This window comes from Dendropsophus ebraccatus, chromosome 3 (genome assembly GCF_027789765.1).
Source record: "Dendropsophus ebraccatus isolate aDenEbr1 chromosome 3, aDenEbr1.pat, whole genome shotgun sequence".
In the NCBI taxonomy this organism is placed as follows: Eukaryota; Metazoa; Chordata; class Amphibia; order Anura; family Hylidae; genus Dendropsophus; species Dendropsophus ebraccatus.
Genome location: NC_091456.1, coordinates 161,365,995 through 161,388,810, shown reverse-complemented (window position 1 = coordinate 161,388,810; position 22,816 = coordinate 161,365,995). Strand labels below are relative to the sequence as shown.

Here is a 22,816-nt window from a genome sequence, read left to right as displayed (position 1 = left end):
GTCGTTTAATCGTTGGGTGTTATTACACTGGCAGGTAATCGCTCATTTTTGGTCATTATAGCGAACTTTTAAACGATAATCGCTGCGTGTAATAGGGCCTCAAGGTGTATGGGGCAGTTCCAGGCAACCACCAACAGATTATGTTGGTGGTCATAGGGGTTGACCGGAGCGAGGTGCGGCTCAGCCCTCCCCTCCTTATAGAGAACACAGGAATGCTCAGCCATGCCGAACGTCCCTGTGTATGGGGAGGGCAGGAGAGAATAATCGTTCGGCCGTCAGTTATTGGACGTATATGGGAACCTTTAGTGTGTATGTGCCCCTGAGGACACATGGTAAATCTCTGCACTGCACCATGGTATGTCTCCTGGCTATAGAATCTATTACATAAATCTCTGCTTTTGCCAGTGACCTCCCAGGTGGCAACATTTCTTAGAAGTGTATAAGTCTATAGAAGTGTAACCTGTGCTATGGCAGCTGTGCCTCGTATAACGTCCATGCTAAAATGTATCATCTTGTTTCAGGATCCTAATCAACTTATACGTGCAAGTGCATTGCGGGTTTTATCCAGTATCCGTGTGCCGATTATTGTCCCTATAATGATGCTGGCTATAAAAGAAGCTGCAGCAGACTTGTCTCCCTATGTGCGGAAGACGGCAGCGCACGCCATCCAGAAGCTTTATAGGTAAGATGGCTCCAATATATGACTCAGTGTGACATGTGGCCACTTTAGCCTACCATCACATCAGCTACACAGCTTTGTCCTTATTGAGTCGTGTTCCTTTTGCTATCATACTTGTGTATATAATTTATTTTTTTCTTACCAGGATTGTAAGGGGCACTTTATTTAAAAAAAATAATAAATAAATATATATATCTCAAAAAAGATCACCGTGGCACTCAAAATTAAGTGAAAAATACGCTACGGTTTGGGCAAATAAACCACTGTTTATTGTTCACTTAATTTTGAGTGCCATTGTGATCTTTTTTTTGCTGTATAATGCATCACTTATGGTCACAGGGGTGCAAACTGGTTGGCACTACAAGATTTTGGATTAAAGAGTGCTGCACTACATACTACTTATAGTAATATATATACACACAGTGGCGCCTTGGATTACGAGCATAATTCGTTCCGGGCCCTTTCTTGTTATCCAAATCCACTCCTAAACCAACGCAAATTTTACCATAAGAATTCACTGAAAGGCAGACGATTGGTTCCACACCCCAAAAATAATGATTTATTATTCTGAATAACATGTAAAACAGATGAAACAAACATTCAGAAACAGCAGAATATGTGATATTATAAGTTACTGTACAGGAATGGAGAGGATGGGAAACACAAGGGCTGACAGAGACTGCAGGGGGCATGAAGGAATGAGCAGGGCAGATGTGGGCACATACATGCAGCACTCTCTGTCCAGGGAGAGAGGGGTTACAGCTATGGAGAGATTACCTCCACAGTCCTGTCCCCTTATGCAAGCCCCAGTCTGAAGTGGATCTGCTATGATTTGGAAGGTGAGGGAGACTTCCTGGGTCAGTGTACAGTGCTGTAGACCCCGCTATCCAGACCATGCCCCTTTCCCCACTCGCGCTCCCACCCAGTACAGGGAGCTCTTAAACCAAAGCAATGCTCTTATACCAAGTCACAATTTTGAAAAACTGTGATCTCTTAAACCAAAACACTCTTAAACCAAGGTACCACTGTATATACTATCTATCTATCTATCTATCTATCTATCTATCTATCTATCTATCTATCTATCATGTCAGAGAGCTCCTTCAAGCTTACATCAGTACTCCTCAAACACTCCAATTGATGCATAGTAAAAGAACTCTATAGAGATTGACAGGATTGAGGAGTTATGAAGTCCTTAGGCTGCCCATGGCAGAGTGCTTTATGAGCATGTGATCTCTGCTGCCAGTCACTTTGGCAATTACATGCCGTACCTCTTGGCATCACCAGTCAGTAACATACTATATATCATAGTGTTGGACCCCTATCATGTGCGTCTGGCCCTTCTGTGCCAGTGTTTAGTATTTTTTTTTTAACGCAAATTAGCATTTATTTAGGAATATTAGTCAAATGTTTTTTGTAGCTAGAGAATTGATCTGGAAATATCACTTTATTGTTAAATGACTGATTCTTTTTTCCACCTTTAATAGCCTTGATCCAGAGCAGAAGGACATGCTTATTGAAATCATAGAAAAACTTCTTAAAGATAAAAGCACGGTAAGAACACACATGCTGTGCTGCATTGTCTAATTCTCCTACTACATTGTAGGGTCCTATTAGACGAAACGTTTTTTAACAATAAACAATCGCAATTGAGAGCTACCTGAAATCATTCACCATATTACACAGAACGGTAGTCGTGGTTATGATTGTTGGTATGATTGTTTTCTCCATCTGATCCCAGCAAATGCAGGAACAATGTGAAATTACACTGAATGATTAGTGAACGATTGTGGAATTACAGCAAGCGATTAACAATGATTTTAGGTTCAGCTTTAAATGCACGATCAACGACAGCGAAAAGATTTTTCAATCATTGCCTGCAATTACACGAAACAACACGTTAAGGTGTGTGTGTGTGTGTGTGGGTGGGGGGGGAGCGCCCTCTTGTGGCTGGAGGTATAATGCTGCCCCTGGCCACGAGAGTGATTGACAGGGCAGGGAGCCAGTGGTTCCTCGCCCTGTCAAACACATTGCTGCATTTAGCTGTATGCGCTCTTGATAAGAAGTACATATAGTTAAAAGGCCAGTCACAGTACCCGGGCTATACTTGCCCGGGTACTGCCGCTAGCGGGGCATCTGGCAATCCACACAGTTTCCAGATGCACATGCAGAGCTGTCTGGAATTCTTTATTGCCCATAGGCATCTGTGGCGGAATTCCCTCTCAAAATAGGGCCTGCTCTATGATTTACGGGCTTATTTTTCTGAATGGAAAGTCTTCACGAAAAAAAAGGGGGTTTCTGTGCCCAATATAACCCTATGGGTCAGGAGATTTATCTGGAATTCCCAATAAGAAATCTTAAATAAAAGTTACTGGCGTGTGCATGGGGCCTCAATCTGTGAAACACTGTCCATGTGCTGGAATCATTTCATAGACTAACAACCCCCCCCCCCCCTCTGTAAATGAGACCGCCCCTGCGAGGGGGCGCCGCAGTGGTTTAGGCCTTAAGTTAACATTGGCTCAAATGTCAGCAAGTCTAAAGTCCACAAAGTCTACCCTCTTTGTATAACTTTGCTTTGGTTTTTGCATCTGTTATTGGAACCATGAATGAGTAGGCTAACTTCTGCTGGTGGGTTTTGTCAGTTGTCAGTCTCTCTATGGCTTATTTACCTATGAAATATGTTCTTAGGACATGCATGGTGTGGGTAAGCCCGCAGCTGAAGAATACGCCTAATTCTCACTTTACAGCCCTTGCTTCACACTAAAGAAAAAAAAACTGGAAAAACTACAAGTTAGTCACTTATTATTATGGGCAGTATAGTACTCATTGACTTCAATGGACCCTTTTACAAATCGGTAATTTTTTGCATCTGGAAAAGGGCCACGATCCGGAAAAATACCGCCAAGCCATTATATGGCCCGTGTTTGGGATCACTTATCGACTGTAAATGGGTCCATACAATTGCAGCTCTACAATTACAGCTATACTCTACATTGTCAGCTCTAAGGGTGTGTACTTGTGGCCTTAAACAAAACAAATAGTAACAAAAAACCCCATATATAATACATAAATATCATTGATATATTTGTAGCAGCCGTCAGGCAGGTGGAGGGGTCAGGTGCATGTTTGTTTGACATTGCCACGTTTAAGCAAGTGTAAATGCTAGGCATGAGGCAAATCTAGTGCCAGGCGTGAGGCGAGGGTAGAGTCCAGGCAAGTATAGGTGCAAGGTGTGAGACAAGTGTAGTGACCAGGTGTGAGGCTAGGGTAGGGTCCGGGCAAGTATAGGTGCTAGACGGGAGACAAGTGTAGTGACCTGGTGTGTGGCTAGGGGCTGAGCATGGGGCAAGTGTAGTGGCCAGGTGTGAGGCTAGAGTAGGGGCTGGGCATGGGACAAGTGTAGATGCCAGGCATGAGGCTAGGGTAGGGTCCAGGCAAGTATAGGTGCTAGTCGTAGGACAAGTGTAGTGGCCAGATGTGAGGCTAGAGTCTGGGCATGGGGCAGCTGTAGTGGCTGGGTGTAAGGCTAGGGTAGGGTCTAGTCAAGTATAGATGGCAGACATGAGACAAGTGTAGTGACCAGTTGTGAGGCTAGGGTAGGATCTGGGCATTGGCCAAGTGTAGTGGACAGGTGTAAGGCTAGGGTAGGGTCCGGGCAAGTGTAGGTGCTAGATGTGGGACAAGTGTAGTGGTCAGTGTGAGGTTAGGGTAGGGGCTGGGCAAGCGTAGGGGCAAAGTTAATTTTAGTTTGAGTTTTCAAGTTTAGCAAGTATATTGGCCAAGTGCAGAACAAGGCCTCATTCACACTTTTAGTAGTTTTTCAGTATACTATGCCCGCAATTGTTATCTGCACTCTGCAAAAAATGTGGCCGTAGTGCACTCGTAAGGTGTATTTTTTGTAGACTTTACGGAAGTCTCTTCTGTCAAAATTACGGATCCACCAAAATTACAGAGACTTCTATAGACTTCTGTGTGGGAATCTGTCCTGTAATTACAGCCTGTCCTAGGACATGTCCGTTTTTTTTGGCAACACGGATTGTGGATTTGCATAACTACAGTTCAATAGAAATCAATGTGGGTTAAATTGTGGATGCGCAATTACAGATAAATATACGGAACTTATAAATAAGGCCTAAGTGTAGTATTCGGGTGGCCTAGACTGGATCATACTGGTGGTATGATGTACGCACATTTTAGTAGAACCTTGCATCATTCGACTTTCTATTAAGTAAGTTCCATAAACTCTGCACCCTGCTCCCTCATTTTATGCGTTTGGTTGGTGCCGTTACGTTTTTCAGCAGTGCCACTTTTTGCCCATACCGCCATCTTGTGCTGGCTTATGTGAAAGCTCTATTTCCGGCCAATATTTACTCCCCAAATGTAAACCCCATGGACAGAACGGCTTCCTATGGCTGTTTTATCCTCTCCCAGCGATCATCATGGCTGCCACGTCTGCTCTTGAGATATTTAATAAGAGATCACGTTGTCAGCCGAGGGAACATAGGTAAACTGCTGTTTTCATAAGTTATTGATTTAAGGGCGGCAAGAGCTTCAGTGTTATGAAAAAAGAAGTGTTTGTGCAGATGTTTTATTGTGATAGATCTATTATACTGCTATTAGAAGATTAATGACTGATCTTTTTCATCTTCCATGTCTGGGGGAAATTGAAATAAGAAGGGGAATATCATTTGGGCCCTATGATTAGGGCAGGTAGGAGGGCCATTAATTTAAGAGAAGTGAATCTCGGCAGCATAGGCCACCTCGCAGCACATTATTAATCTTCTTCCCATGCACTTCTTGTGATGACCCAGCACTCTGCAATTTTTTTTATTTTTTATTTATTTTTTTTCCCTTCTCTTTCACCCTCCGTTAATTAGAATTCATGACAAAATAGATGCAAGGAAACGTTTTGTACCCCTCATATTTTTACAGAGAATTTATTGTTATTAGAGGATCCATTTGCTTAGTGTGATTTTTTTCATTACCGGCTTGTCAACCACCATAGATAATCTGGAGGAAATATGAACTCCTTAGATTGAGTGTCACTTTTGTTGATGGTTCATGTAGTTTACCTTGGAGCACGGCTAATGGCTCAAGTTCATAGCAACAGCACAGAAACGCGTGGCAACTGCTGCAAGACAAATGAACCGTGTTTATTGCTTTAATATAAAAAATACATAAATGGAAGACTGCATTTGAATCTGATGAGCTCATTGCTAGTTTCGCCGGAGTGATTTATTTATTTATTTTTTTATATCTCCTCCTCGCGCGGCCGAACGCTGCTATTGACAACAGGAGATAGAAATGAACGGTGGGATTTTTAGAAAGCAATATTTTATACCTCTAAGTTACCGCTGAATCATTTTGTTTTAATGCAAAGGGATTTTATGCAATACTGAACATATAATAGGACGTAATGATCATCGGTGTCTACATTGGAGAAATGGACATTTTTATTTTGTTTCTGGAGAGCCAGGAGATGTCCTAGTTACTTAGTTATCATTGATAGCGTTGTCTTAGATGACCCTATTATAAGTAATATTAGTATTATATGGTATAGATTGTGTTTGTGATATTATTTGTGTGTAGTCTGTATTGGTGTGTATGTGTATATATATAATATATATTATATTATGCACAATGAGGAGATTTGTTGAACCTTGTGTGTGTAAGGAACAGTGGAGCAGTTGCTCATGCCAACCAATCAAATTCCATTTCACTCAAAGGGGGAATCTTTGCAATCTGCTGTTGAATTACACAAGGTTTAAAGGGATTATCCAGCGCTTCAAAAACATGGCCACTTTCTTCCAGAGACAGCACACTCTTGTCTCCAGCTTGGGCGGGGTTTTGCTGCTCAGCTCCATTAAAGTGAATGGAGCTTAATTGCAAACCGCACCTGACCTGGAGACAATAGTCGTGTTGTCTCTGAAAGAAAGTGGCCATGTTTTTGGATAATCCCTTTAATAAATCTTCCCCAATGTATATATAGGTGTGGGGCTGTGTATAGAGAGATTATATTAGTGTGTGTGTGTGTGTGTATAAATTTTACAAACTTAAAAAAAATATATATATCTATCTATCTATATCTATCTATCTATCTATATATATATATATATATATATATATATATATATATATATATATATATATATATATTATCTATATCTGCACCTTGAAGTGCAAAATGTGATTTATTTCATCCAATTATATAATATATATATAATATAGTATATGTAGGAGGCATACATAAGGTGTAATCTGGCCCTCATTGACTCAGTTGAATGTATTTATTTATATTTATGTATTTTCTGTAGTGGTATGTGTAGCTATATAAACACTTGCATTATACATTTCCTTTGTTTCTTTTTAGCTTAAAGGGGTTATCTGTGATTAAAAAAAACACAGCTACTTTCTTGCAGGAAACAGCACCACCCCTGTCCTCAGTTTGTGTGCAGTATTAACATTGAGCTCCATTAACTTCAACTGAAGTGAGACCCAAAACCCTAACAGAGGACAGGAGAGGTGCTGTTTTTGCAAAAAGTGGCCATTTTAATTTGCGGTATTGTAGTGTTCAGTGTTGTATTTTAATTTTTTTTTATGTACATCTGAATGTTCATCAGGTATCATGTATACACCTATATATGTGTGTCATTGAGGTCAGACTCAATGAATCTTATTCTATCTATCTATCTATCTATCTATTTTCTGTAGCATATTATACCTGTGTAGTTCTGCCGGGTCTGTGCTCGTATTCGGCGAGGAGCGGAGCAGCATGCCAGCGGGAATAGATTTGTTTGATTGAGAAATACTAATGCGAAATAGATTTTTGTTTGTGCAAATTGCATCACTAGGAAGTAGCTGAGTACTTTATTATATCCAAAATGAAAGAAATTAGACGTCAGAAAGTAAATTTGTTGGATGAGCACTGAATTGTTTTTTCCACTTACCGAGACAAGAAAGGAATTTACATTCTAATCTAGAACCAGACGTTCGCTGATAGAAATAGCTCTTTTGGCTTGCTCATGACTTTTTGTCGCTGCTCTTTCAGGTTCTTTACTGTTATACGTTGGAGGCTTTGTATATTATAGCAGCAGTTTGCAGCCTACCCCTGTGTGGGCCGTGTATGTGAATACATAGGGGGTTCTCAGACTGCGTTCACATGTTCCAGTTGGTGGGTTCGGAGATTTGTGGACAGATGAAGGTGTTAGTGCCGGAGATGGCAGCTCTTAATGCTGTGATTAATTATTGTGGCTCTTGGCTTGCCTCACCATGATTTCCAGCTGCCGAATGGCTTTCTCCTGAGTGAAAGACAGGGCTGGAAACATGATCCATCTTGGGGACCTTGAATGTGACATTTTGTGTAGATGTTTTTCACATGAAGTAGATTGTTGCCTGCATTGCCATTTTGTAAAAAAAAAATAAAAAAATCAGGGTAGAAGTTATTGCGTAAAGGCTTTTTCCTGCGATAAAACTAAAAGAAATTTGTATTTCCACCCAAAATGCTAAAATAATAGGCTTCTTACTGTGGACGTTTCAGTTCCCGATGACCTGTCCTGTGAGCGTGTACCAGGCAAAAATTGCCACTGTAATGGCGGCACTATGGTTGACACCTGACTGCAGCGGCTTGTGAATGGCCGTCACATGCAGGAATATAAGCAAGGACTTAAACAGCTTCATGGATGCATTTTAAGCTTTGTTTATACTGGTTTTGCAGTGTTGGTCAGTTGCCTACATCAGGAAATATATGCGATCATTGCAGCCCTATAGATACCTTAGATACAATTGCCGAAAAGCAGCAGAAATGTTAGCGTCTTCAATTAGACTCAAATGGAAAAGTAATAATCTGTGCTTTTTTTCTATTAGGCCTTATTCACACGTCCGCAATTACGGACAGAAAATAGGGTCAGTGTATTTCAATGGCCCTATTCACACTTCCGTAGGTGTGTACCGTGCCTCAAAAAAAAAAAAAAAAAAGAGGACAGGCCCTTCTGCGCACTGAGATTCCTCCACTGGCACAACAATAGAACCCTATGTGATCCCTATTTTCACAAAAAATTTTGACCCGCAAATAGTGACTAGTTTATCTTTAAAGAGAACCTGTCCCCGGCACGGGGGTGACAGCCGTCATTCTCTATAGGCGTCAGACTCATCTCCGATGAGCACGCGCGTGGCTCTGGGCTGTAAGTATATGGGTCTGCACCGGGGGGTGACAGGTTCCCTTTAAGTACACTTTTTCATTTTTGCGGATCAGCGAAAAATATGGATGCAAAACTAATGTAATTTTGCGGAATGGGGATGAAAAATGGCAGACTCAAATTTGCAGAGTGAAAAATATACTTTGGTGTGAATAGACCCTTCCTCTCTATCAGTTGTGTTGGACCGCCAGAACCGCAGCTGCTCATTGTAGAATCAACTTATGGTGCGTTTACACGGAGCGATAATTCGCCCAATCGAACGATTAACGATTTTGAAGTAACAATGTGTTTTTTATAACGATCAGTGTTTAGATGAAATAATATATTGTTTTAAAAAATCGTTATTGTGATAGTTTTAAGATCGCTTAAGCCTATCTCACACATAGGGTTAATCGGTGAAAGACTCTCTTTAGACGATGCGATCTGCAAATTTTCAGTGAATGCCCAACGATGATTTGAGAACTTGTTGAAAGATCAGGATAAATGATTTATCGCTCGTCGCTTGATCATTCGCTGTGTTTACACAAGCCGATTATCATTCAAATGCGATTGTTATTGCGATAATTCGAACGATAATCATTCTGTGTAAACGCACCATAAGTGATCACTTCTCACATTTGATTAGATGGGGCTCTGAAAAGCCTGTTTAAACGTTCAACCTTGCCCTAAAGATCTCTATAGGATTAAGATCTGGGGACTGTGAACGCTCTACTGTATGTTGAGGACAGGTGGAGGGTCCCAGACAATCTGGAACCACCTTTGTGTGCTTGATGGATCTGAGCAATCTCCTTTAGTGAATGTGTTTCTCGCACCATCACACCATTCCCTGTATACTATCCACACCCATTACACAAGAAATCCCTACAATGTAGGCAGTTTTATAATCCTGGCCCCAGCTAGTCTAGCCCTAATAATCAGGCCTCATTCTAAGTCGTTAAGCTCAGGATACTTGACTTTATACTGCACTCCACCTGGGTTATAGGTCTAATCTCCATACAGTAAAGGCCCTGTTACACGGAACGATTATCGGCCGATAATAGTCCTGTGTAATAGAAGGAAACTATCAGCCAACAAGAACTATGTCAGCTGATCATTGCTGTCGTTTGTCTTTCAACATGTTGAAAGACAAATGACAATGATAGCAGCGATATACTGCCATCACCCTGTGGAATAGGAGCGGCAGACTGGGCGATCTAGCAACTACCTGGGCGCCCCCCTCCCCCGGCTCTCACCCGACGAGCGTAATAGCGGCGGCAGCGGGCGGGGAACGAGGAGCAAACGATTGCTGACATCGCTCATTTGCTTCTCACAGTTGCCCCGTGTAATAGGGGCTTAAAGCTCCTCACATGAAAGGCAGGTGTCTCTAATACAGTGTTGGTGTATTATCTACTTTGTTCCATTGCTGCTACATCTCCTGCCGCTCCTCTTGCACCTGTCTGAACATAGATCTGTTGTGTATGTGACAACATGTTAAATAAATATGGTGGCCAATAACCACAGTGGACATCATGTTAGTGCACATGGCAGGGGATGCAAGAGACCAAGTTTTTTGCAAAATGTGTATTTGGGCTGATAAAAGAGCTGAGATGTTCATGGATAATCCCATGTAACTATTCCAATCTAGAATGGGCGGACTGCTCACAACTAAGGGCCGTATTACACGGGATGATTATCGTTCGAAAAACCGTTAGATTGTTCGGATTAAACGATAATCGTTTCGTGTAAAAGCAGACAACAATTAAACGACCAACGAGAAATTGTTGGTTGTTTGATAGAATTCGGACCTATTTTTATCGTTTGCAAATCTTTTGGTGTAATAAGTCATAGCTGAAACGTACGCAAAAGCGACGACAGAACCGCAAGAACGATCATAAGTAACCATCATCGTTCCGTGTAATTGGGCGAACGATTTCGGGTTGTTTCGCGGTCCTTTGAGATTGTTTATCGTTAGTCGTCAAAAAATCGCTTGGTGAAATAGTACCCTTAGGCCTGTTTTAAAATCTTTATCATCAGAAGCCAAAGTACAAAGCATGGTTAGAAAGGCCGACGTGCTTCCTCCACAATGTCTTTTGACCTGAATACAGAGAACACAAATCGTAATCGCTCTCTTATTGGAATGTGTACACAATGATGGCAATCTCCGCTAAAGGGCAATCCCGTCTGGTTTTATCTCACACTGCTCATTCATTTCGGTTTGACCAAGGTGTGGTATCTTACCAGTGCAAATCAAACCTTCCACATATGTATACAGCGGCATGCTGTACACTGTTTTATTGTGTCAGATTACGACTGACAAGATGGCCGTCATCCTGCCTCCCCCTAATGATAAACCCGCTGCGACCTTTGATGTCAGTTTACCTCTATGAAGGGGCAGAATGTGGAGTGCTCGGGTGTGGTATCGAGCCTTGTTGTCCTTTTAGTGTTTGTACATGGGAGCTGATGAGGGTAGTTGTGTCCTCTGATTGTTTACGTCTAGTTAGAGCGCCCTTCCGCCGCTCCAGTAATGATCGCCCACACTCTATCACTTACATAACATTGTCGCTAATTACACTCTTGGCATGGACCGCTAGCCGAGGAGGTTGTAGATGGCTTTTATGTTCTTTTGCGCCCGTAGCTAACTTTATCTTTTGGCCTTTTTTCATTCTATGAATGACAGGGAAAGCAAATTATCCTAAGATGCCTGATGTATTTGATTTAGTCCTTCCAAATAATCAGCTGCTTGGTTTGTGGATTGAGTTGTGTTCATGCTGGTACCAGCAGGCTCCAGTATATGTGGACGGGGCTGGAGGCAATAAATGCAACTTCACGCTTTATACTGATTGGTAATTCATAAAATCCCCCAAGGACTTCCAGCTTGCTTAGCATAATAACAAGTATATATTCTGCTCTGTTTTCTTCTGATTGTTATGTTGGGTGCATATTAATATACAGAATGTTGGCCAAATACTACAGGAGGGAAAAAAATGGGGAAATATTAATATTAGGACAAATAACATTTTTTTTTCTCCCGAAGACTTTCATCAAATTGTGTTTTCATTCAATTACAATATAAAGTCATTTGGGAAATTGCTGCCACTTACATGTAACCCTGTTTGGTTTCTTTGAATGAAATCTTTATGTTTTGCCTGGGGGGGTTGTTTCGCTCTTTTATCTTTGCTGTATATGTTGCTTTTGTTTGCTCGTTGTATTTATAGCATGGCCTTGTGATGGTTTGGTATGTGTAGAAAATGACCTTTTCATTATGCATGCTTTACGGATTGCTTACATGAAATGGAAGCCCTTTTATACTTCTGTGTGGGAGAAACAGATACCATATATGTTACTCCGGTATCCATATCAAGAAAGCTGAGGTATAGGCAGTAGCTTAGCCATGTCTGTCTGTGACTTAGGACATATCAACAATTTCGATCACCGATGAGACCCCCACCGATCAGGAAAACAAGGCAGAAGAAGTGCGCGCTAGTCCTTCGAACTCCCTGGCTCGCGGTGATCTCTGTCCATGTGGCCGTATAAGTCTCTGGGACCACCTGGACTGAGATGTTTGACAGCTGGGAAGTTATGTGCGCTACCACTAGCCACTCTCTGCCCGCTCTTCTGATTGGTGGAGATCTCAACAGTAAGACCCCGATTGAGCAAAACTTTTTACATATCCCTGTGACTTGTAAGAAAAGTAAAAGGGTACTCCGACCAAAATTGTTTTTTTCTTTCAGATCAACTGCCCTTAGAAAGTTATACAGATTTGTCATTTACTTCTATTTCCAAATCTCAAGTCTTCCAGTACTTATCAGCTGCTGTATGTCCTGCAGGAAGTGGTGTATTCTTTCAAGTCTGACACAGTGCTCTCTGCTGCCACCTCTGTCCATGGCAGGAACTGTCTAGAGCAGTAGCAAATCCCCATAGAAAACCTTTCAAGGTCTGAACAATTCACAACACCACAGAGAGCACTGTGTCAGACTGGAAAGAACATACCACTTCCTACAGGACATACAGCAGCTGATAAGAACTGGAAGGCTTGAGATTTTTAAAGGGGTTATCCAGCGCTACAAAAACATGGCCACTTTCCTCCTACTGTTGTCTCCAGTTTGGGAGGGGTTTTGAAACTCAGTTCCATTGAAGTAAATGGAGCTTAATTGCAAACTGCACCTGAACTGGAGACAACAGTAGGGGGGAAAGTGGCCATGTTTTTGTAGAGCTGGATAACCCCTTTAAATAGAAGTAATAAACAAATCTATATAACTTTATGACACCAGTTGATTTAAAAGATTTTTTTGACTACCCCTTTTACAACCATCTTTTCGAGTAGCTCTTTAAGACCTTCCTGTCATTGCGCCTTTACATTTATATTGTCTTATCTGTTCTATCTTAATATATATAATTTTTATTGTTTTTTAAATTAATTTTTAACTCTTTCCCTCCTTTATTGTTCAGCTTGTTGCAGGTAGTGTTGTGATGGCCTTTGAAGAGGTTTGTCCAGACCGCATTGACTTAATTCACAAAAATTATCGTAAGCTATGTAACCTTCTGGTGGATGTGGAGGAGTGGGGCCAAGTGGTGATAATTCACATGCTGACTCGATACGCCCGTACTCAGTTTGTCAGCCCGTGGTCACAGGTGAGTGTATAGAGATTCCGGAAAATACTGCTTTATACTCCTGCATTGCCCCTTTAAATGGTTGCCTAGGTCTAATTTTTAGACAGTGCACACTAACACTGTTGAAAATCTGGTGGCAAAGACTGCCTGTCTATCAGGGTGATTGGTAAATCTGGCATATCTGCACTCTAGGCCAAGTTAACATCATTTAAAAGCCTATGCTTGGTTTATGTAATATGCTAGGGTGCAGATTCCTATTAGATAATCCTGTCCACTGAGTGTAGGGAAAGCTGTGACACACCTGAATAGGTATGAGATGCTGTGTCCAGCCATTGCACATCTACTCTCAGGCACTTTGACCCCAAGTGGACTAGGCATCATTATAGCCTTTTGGATTTGACATCTCACAGGATGCATAGTCCCCTGAAGATACTTCGCAGTTGAAACACGTTGGGACAGACAGGTACCATATTGTTATCTACAAACCTTTCTTATCTGGTATAGTGATTTTATGACATACAAATAACAAATACTAAATCACCCCCCATAAAGCCTTTGTTTTGTATTCTTATGACTTCTGGGACACTTTTAGAGTAATATGTGTTGTCTTCATAGTTAGCTTTGCCCAGTTCTCAGGATAGTACTTAAAGTGACACTGTCACCCCCTTTTTGCATTCTGACATCTGTACACAGGTGTAAGGGTAAATATACCTTATTTTATATCATATGTCATGGTGCTTGTTCAAGTAAAAAGTGATCTTTTATCAACTGCAGATTGTGCTAGGTGTGCGGGGCCTCGCGGCATTTGCACCACTTAGCCCTGCCCACCACGTCACCGTTGGCCCCGCCCCCTCGCTGGCCATTGGAGCGGGCTGGCCTAAAGGTCTAGGCCCCACCCCCTCTTGGTCGGCCCACCAATGGGCGCCAAGGGGGCGGAACCAACGGTTGTGCAGTGGGCGGGGCTAAGTGGCGCAAATGCTGCAAGGCCCCGCACACCTAGCACAATCTGCAGTTGATAAAAGATGACTTTTTACTTGAACGAACACCATGATGTATGATATAACATAAGGTATGAAAACTGCTAAATTTACCCTTTACACCTGTGTAGAGAAGTCAGAATACAAAAAGGGGGTGACAGTGTCACTTTAACAGCTAGGGTTATTCCCTTGAATGAATATGGTCATTTTCAGTGTAAGATATGGTTGAAAGGCCTTCTTGGGCAGGGTATACACTTCCATTAGCATTAGGGATTGCTACAGTATATTCCCCTAGGCCCAAGTTTTTATTCTTTCCAAGAGTTTTAGTTTTGTTAGGGAGTCAGACCAAGCATTATGGTAATAATTGGTGATTTATTTATTGGTTCTGTTTTTAGGTTCTGCTCTTTCTCTGTATTATGTATGAGATGCAGTACCAGACACGGCCATGGTTGGCGCTGTTCCTGGAAGGGAAACAATTTGTAATCCTTGACAGCTTTGTAAATTTTATGCATTTCTCTTCTTTCCACAGTCACCGCTGAAGATCAGTATTTGTAGTTTTTCCTATCCCCCCCCCTCTCCATTGTATTCATAGAACAAGATTTCTTGAGATGCCCAAGAGATTTTTAATTTAGTTTATTTGTATCATTATGGATCAGAATTTAGGCTGTTTATATGTAAATGTAAGATTTAAGGAACAATTAAGTGTTGACAAAGTAGATTGCAGCCCTAGCGATTGCGGTGCATTTTCCGTAATTTTTCTAACTGACATATTTCATGATAAATAGCGGATGCCAAGTCAAAGCAGATTATACAGTGCACTAGCAATTCATAGCGCTGTCAGGGAGAAGACCGATTGACTTTACATTTACATATTAATGAGAAGATTTGTTAAGAGGGTGCTTGACTATGGAAAATAACCGCGTATTTATAGGGCACAACATTTCATAAATAGAGCTGATGCAGGAAAATGGAAATTAAACCTTTTTAGGTTAATGAATTCCAGAGATTAGTCAAATGAACGTTAGCAGATTTAGTTGTATCAGAATATACCTTGCCCATGGCGCACTCCTCCTTTGTGTCAAGTCTCACAACAGTCTCTCTCAGACTAATGACTTCCCATCCCATGTGATTTCTGTTTTCTCAGTGAATTGATATTGATGGTATGTTGATTCCTGAATAACTTGGATGGAGGGGGGGGATGACAAAAGAACAACGCCATGCATATCAATGGGGAAGCTGCCAATCACCCCATTCTTTTGGCGCGCTGTTTGAAGTCTCCAATGGATATGTAGTTTGGGAAGGGATGATTCATTGCCACCAGTGAATCCGTATAAGCAGACAAGACACAGTTCGTAAGCAATAAACACGTAAATGATTTGGCCGGGGTGAAACGTCAGAGCTAGTAATAGGTGTATGTTAAAGGGGTCGTCCAGCGAAAATCTTTTTCTTTCAAATTCAAAAAGTTATATAGATTTGTAATTTAATTCTGTTAAAAAAAAATCTCAAGTCTTCACATACTTATCAGCTACTAGATGTCATGCAGGAAATTTTGTTTTATTTTTCTAGTCTGACACAGTGCTCTCTGCTGACCTCTCTGGCCGAGACAGGAACTCTGTCTCGGTTTTCTATGAATCCCCATAGAAAACCTCTCCTGCTCTGGACAGTTCCTGTCTCGGCCAGAGATGTCAGCAGAGAGCAGTGTGTCAGACTGAAAGAAAAACATTCCCTGCATGAGCTAATCATCAGCTAATAAGCATGGGAAGACTTGACTTGAGATTTTTGAATGAAAAAAAAACATTACAAGTCTATATAGCTTTCTTACACCAGTTGATTTGAAAGGAAAAAAAATTAGCTGGATAACCCCTTTAAAAATAACCCAACGCAGACTGTGAGTCACCAGTTCAGTATAGGGGCATATGGACACTGTGTTGGTCAGCAGCTGTGGAGTAGTTGGGTAGAGTCCAGCACCAAGAATAAATTTACAAAAAATTTATATTAGCCCATGGATGATTTTTAGTTTTGTTGCTGGATTCTCCGTATCTAATAAGTGAATATTGTAAGATTGGTTGGAAAATTCAGCAGATATGCATAAAGGGGTATTCTTATCAGACCGCCATTGCTGCACCCCCTCTTCTTGGTTTGGTGTAGGGAGCGAGGATGGGATGCAGCCTTGCCGTGCTGAATCAGCTCTGCATCTCTGTCTTCCATTGAGATTACATACACATATTTCTTGGCACAATCCACAAGGCCTGGAGACGTGTTTGTCATCTCAGAGTCGGGAATGCTGCATACTTACCGCTCCCAACCAACCAAATGACGTCACAGCTGCCCACCCCTCACATATTTGAGATCAGTGGTTGGGAACCTAGGTAACAAGCTGTCAACTATTGGCAGAGAGAAAGGGGCCTAAAAGTAACCCTAAACTATTTTAACATTTAAGGTGATTTGTGATAATTGGCCGATTTTCCTTCTTGTATTATGTGTGTAGAATACAGCTCCTTTAAAGGGGAACTCTGGATAAGAAAAACTTGTTTTCTATTTAAAGTTAAATATATGTGTCTATACAAGGTATTACTGTATCTGTGCGGTTCTGCCACACTGGTAGCTGATAGAAATCCAGGAAGTGAAAAAAAAATGGCCCCTGTGCCAATCCACATTGTCTCCTGCTTCCTCTGCTCTCCCCCCTTAGGAGACAAATCTTCCATTCCTCTGTCTCACATTGTGTGTGTTTACTGAGATCAGGCTGATGATGCAGACAGGGGGCACGGTGTGATGTCACAGGAGGCTTGGCTGGATCCCCCAATCCCCTGAGTGATCCACTATCTCTGACCAGCCAGAAGCAGGTGCTGCACAAATTTTACTGATTGTGTGGGTGGGGGCTGTGATGATCACATGAGGGAAAGCATTGCATTCTGGGAAATGCCAAACCAGGAAGAACAAAAACACAAAACAGAGCAAATACACCCCAAACAAATGGATTTTTAGTAGTTTCAAAACTGGGATAGTAATTCTATATGCTTCTGCAGAAGTTTCATTTTTTTTAACCTCTACCTGGAGTTCCCCTTTAAGCATTGGCTGATCTTGCCAATTACTTGTTCTTTGGAATGGTGGTGTTCTTGGACAATCCTCTGTTGCCCCTGTCCCCTCGATCTTTCCACTATCTTTGGTAGAAAGGAAAAGAGACGGATTTAAGAAATATGGTAGGCCTGCCTAACAAGGCGTGTCTTTAATTACCATCAGCCATCCTTTCTAGCATGTCCTAAACTTACTGCCTGGGGTAATGCATTCCAAAAAACTGGTCCAGCATAAGGGAAGATTTCTTCTTTAACGCTTATATGTCAGCATTTGATTCTAAAAATACCAGATCCAACCTGATTTTGTATTTCCCCACTTTTGTAAGTTCATCTCCAGTGCCATGTTTTTCATTACACCAGGAAACTGGCTAAATGCATTGATAAATCTTGCACAATGTTTGCTGAGATTTTCCAATGTCCGATGGAGACAGACAGCCCCCTGTACAGCATGTAATTGTAGTAATCTCAGCATTGACTATAAGTGGTCAGTCCACTTTAAGGGGAAGTGATAGCGAATCTTTGAATTGTCACTAATTTGTCGAATTGTGATCCGGCAGAGACATTATATGGCATTATACCGGCTGATAAACAAGATATATCAATTATCGTTCTGTCTTTCTTGGAGCCTCTAAACTCTGTTAGAAGAAGCTTGTGTGTTGTGTTTTTTTTTTTTTTTTACTTATTATTAATGAAATACTTAATTTGCATACTGCCAATGAAGACAGCGGCTCGTGACCCATAACACTGACAGAGCGCAGTAAGCAAAAGCGTGATGTGTTTCATTAGAGTAATTGCATTACAAATCAACGCTGGTGGATTTTGTTAATGGAATTTTTCTACTGTTAAAATAAGGATCAGAGGAACAAATCAGCTCGGGCCGCACTCACCGCTTATTTCCATCACCGCGGCATCGGGCGCTGCAGACACGGAAGTTTTTAATGTCCATTTGCATTTATTGGATAATGTTGGGTAAAATGGGGTTTATTTACAAGAATGTTAGGCAGTCGGCAAGTCGCTTATGTCGCCATTTGGTACTTGTCTGCGTGGATTCTGGGAAAATTCTCTACCCATCAGAAACTTTTTTTTTTTTTTGCTAGTTAATATTTGTTACAGGGAAAGCTGGGCGACAGACAGTAAGAACACCATTCATATTGGTGTAGTATAGAACCACTTTCTGCATCCACATTACAGGTGCAAATCCAGGACGGAACTTGCAACCATATTAATCGGGGACTGCGGATATACTGCGTATACAGATCTCTAAGTTCTAGTTAAAAAAAACTTATCAGCTGCTGTATGTCCTGCAGGAAGTGGTGTATTCTTTCCAGTCTGACACAGTGCTCTCTGCTGCCACCTCTATCCATGTGAGGAACTGTTCAGAGCAGTAATAAATACCCATAAAAAGCCTGTTCTGGACAGTTCCTGACCTGGACAGAGGTGGCAGCAGAGAGCACTGTGTCAAACAGGTAACATTACACCACTTCCTTTAGACTTTTAGAGGGAGATTTATCAAACATGGTGTAAAGGGAAACTGGCTCAGTTGCCCCTAGCAACCAATCCGATTCCACATTACATTTTCCAAAGAGTCTGTGAGAAATACGTGGAATCTGATTGGTTGCTAGGGGCAACTGAGCCAGTTTCCCTTTACACCATGTTTGATAAATCTCCTGCCTAGTTTTTACTTTGGTTGTCACTTAGTTTGCCTCCTCTGTGTTTATTGTTTCTGATGCTATATTTGACTTAGCTTTTGATAACTGTGTGTGGCTATGTTAATATCAGACCTATAAGGCAAACTGATCAGATTGGTGCCCATACACATGAGCAAAATGTTGTTGGAATCCATAAATTTTTGCAGGATGGGCCAACTCTCTCTTTTTTTTTTTTCAAACCTGCAGCCCTCCAGCTGTTGCAAAACTACAATTCCCATCATGCGTGGACAGCCAAAACTTCAGGCATGATGGGAATTATAATTTTGCTGGAGGGCTGTAGGTTTGACCTATTGTCTAGTAGGTATGGAGAGGAAATGGAGGGGTCACTAAAATCTTCTCAGGTTTCAGCATGTTTAATTTCAGCAAACATATTCCTCTTAGCTCATTGGAAATAGGCTGCTGCTAGAGGGGTCTGAGAGAAAGAAATAAAGAAAGAGGCATTTTTCTCTGATAAGATACATTGCAAATGTTTCTCATATTCACAGTTTGCAATAAGAGTGACAGTTTTAATCCCCTTTGTTTTATAGTCTCTATTATACGTAGTCACTGCCCTAGTCTATTCTGCCTAAATAACACAGAAAAAACTCCATGTTCCATTATTTCCTACATGACTATAACCCTGCCGCTCTGTACTGTGCCACATTCTCACCTTTCGCTGACTGGATCTGATGATCTTCTACAGGATGGAACTGAAGATGCCACGGCGAACAACTTTTACGAATCAGATGAAGAAAATGAGAAGCCTGCCGACCAAAAGAAGCCATACATGATGGATCCAGACCACAGGCTACTGTTAAAAAACACCAAACCTTTGCTGCAGAGCAGGAACGCTGCGGTACAGCTCTGCAATTATTATTATTATTATTATTATTATTATTATTATTATTATTATTGAGTAGTTTTTTATTGTTAGACAACTGTTCTGTTGCATCTTAAAGGGCAGGAAGATAAAGTAATGAAAATGTTTCAGAACCATAGAAATGTGAGATACAACAGTGATCATGAAGGCTCGATTTACGGCCTGTTTGCATCATGCATATTGACATGTACACAACGTACTTGCAGCTGGCCCGTTGAGTTTAATGGACCAAATACAGTACATACATTTAGTACATTTCCCTTATGTACAGTATGCTGTGTCTGTGTGGGACTTAAGCAGAAGATATTTCGGATATGGTCTGAATGCAGTCACTAGTAGTTTGCATTGTGTTGATAAAACCTAATGGGCCTGCAGCAGTATCAATGTGAGGATACTAGAGATAAGCCAACTTGACGAAGTTTTGGTTTGCACAAATCTGAACTATCAGCATTTGAATTCTACTGCCTGGAGAAAGTGGATGCAGCCTGAGGACTGCCTAGGAACCAGCCTATGGCTATATACATGTTTTCCAGGCAGTCCTCGGGCCGCATCCAACTTCTTCAGGCAGCGGAATTTAAATACTGATTGTTCGGGTTTGTGCGATCCCAACTTTTTGACGAGTTTGCTCATCTCTAGTAGAGACTACAAAGATAAGGCCAGAACATGATGTGTACGGGGCCTTAACTTTAGGATAAGGCTGGGTTCACACTATGTTTTTGCAATCCATTTTTTTTTTTTTGCGAAAAATGGATGCATGTGTGTGCATCCATTTTGATCCGTTTTTCCATTAAATTCCATTATTTAAAAAATACGTTTTTTTTTACGTACACAAAAACATAGTCCACCTCATTTTGTGTCAGTTAAAAAAACTGATCTGTTTTGATCCTTTTTTTAAAAAAATTTTTTTTAATAGAATTCAATGGAAAAACGGATCAAAATGGATGCACACACATGCATCCGTTTTTTTGCAAAAAATGGATGAAAAAAATGGATTGCAAAAACGTAGTGTGGACCCAGCCTAAACTGATACAACACATTGCACTACACATTACATGGTTTATCTTTTACACATAGAGTATTCCTTTAAGTTCACCATACATATGAGATATCTGCTAGTCGAATGTTATAATAGTCAGCAGCTATCAGTCTTGTAATCATCTATTACCGAATGTTATGAGCAATTCCCTCCCAAGGGACCTAAGAGTTGTCATGTTGATATCAATCATATCCATCCCTGTGATGGTAGATGTCAGGGGACACACATATACTCTCCTCTCATACAGGAACTATGTGAGATTTTTGGTACCCATTGGGGATCTCTTTGGGACCCCTTTTAGCTTAAGAAAGGGTGAGAATCCTTGAAAAAAAGCCTTATGATATTGAACAAAAACTAGGAATAACCATGTAAACTAGCGAGTAATAAAAGCCTAGGATTGTGGTTGTAATTGAACATATTTTGTCAGGTGGTTATGGCAGTGGCACAGCTGTATTGGCACTTGGCACCAAAATCTGAAGTCATTACAATTGCTAAATCCCTGGTCCGTCTACTCCGCAGTCATAGGTATGCCGGCATGCTTATTGTGTTTCTTTCTTGATATCTTTCTTCACTTTTGTACTTAGGTGAAAGACAGTAACTGCGATGAAATATACCTGCTTATGGTTTGAGACATTAATATTTTCATGTTCTTAAAATGTACCTGTCATTATAAAAAAACTTTTGTCATGTCAAAAGTTTTAATTGCCAATGGCCAGAGTGTTCAGACCCTGACTGATGAGTAGAACGAGCAAGGGGATGACTGTGCTGCCGCTCATGCCTCTCCCTGCTCTGTGTATGGGATTTAGATGGACCCCATAGACTCACAGTCCATCTAGTTATGTGACAGGGAGCTGGGTGTGAGCGTTGCCCACCGACTTTTTCCAGCTTGTTCTTCTAAACGGTTGTGGTCTGAACACTGAGACCCCGACCAATCATGTCAGAAGTTCTTTTTTAATGGCAATGCCCATTTAAAGGAAGACAAAAAGAATTTGAAACTTTGTATTCAGGTCAGGGCAGAGCCTGAAGGGGGTAGCACATGACTTTTGTACAAGTTTGTCCCTGGATTGTTCCTTTAAGAGTCTAGTTGTGATCTCATATTTTTCTCAAATAACTTATACTAATATTATACTGAACCTATTTATTCCAAGTATACTCAGTGTAATCCCATTTTGTTCTCTCTTTATATTTAGAGAGGTGCAATATATTGTTCTTCAGAACATTGCTACGATGTCCATACAGAGGAAGGTAAGGCAGATTCTGATGGTGGCACGGGGGACATCCTCTCATATGAACCTCAGTTTTTAATGTATCATTTTCATATGTCTTTTTTTCATAGGGTTTGTTTGAGCCATTTCTGAAGAGTTTCTATGTTCGATCAACTGACCCAACTATGATAAAAACCCTGAAGGTAAGAGCAAGAGCTGCCAGTGAGCCTCCATAGCAGCCATTGCAGTCATGTGCGGGCCATTGCAAGATATCATTTTGGAGCCTGGCACTTTACTGATGGTTTCCAGCTATATTTGGCACCCTTTAATCTGTCACTTTATTGATGGTTTTCATACACAGTATCCTTCTAGTGTTTTTTATGTTTATACATCCCTATTAAAGCACAACTCTGGGCAGGGGCGTAACTAGAAATGGCTGGGCCCCATAGTAGACTTTTAATTGGGCCCCCCCCCCTCAACCGACCACTACGC

At 41.2% G+C, this 22,816-nt stretch overlaps 1 protein-coding gene across 2 annotated transcripts in view; it reads left to right on the top strand.

Moving 5' to 3' along the window:
• AP3B1 (adaptor related protein complex 3 subunit beta 1) overlaps positions 1-22,816 on the top strand; it is a 156,331-nt gene that overhangs the window by 29,402 nt on the left and 104,113 nt on the right. For both annotated transcript variants that reach the window (XM_069963026.1, XM_069963025.1), the window contains exons 5-11: positions 522-682; positions 2,167-2,233; positions 13,303-13,485; positions 19,907-20,059; positions 21,547-21,644; positions 22,310-22,364; positions 22,456-22,527. In XM_069963026.1, coding sequence (XP_069819127.1) covers positions 522-682; positions 2,167-2,233; positions 13,303-13,485; positions 19,907-20,059; positions 21,547-21,644; positions 22,310-22,364; positions 22,456-22,527 — 789 coding nt within the window. The remainder of the gene's footprint in view (positions 1-521; positions 683-2,166; positions 2,234-13,302; positions 13,486-19,906; positions 20,060-21,546; positions 21,645-22,309; positions 22,365-22,455; positions 22,528-22,816) is intronic.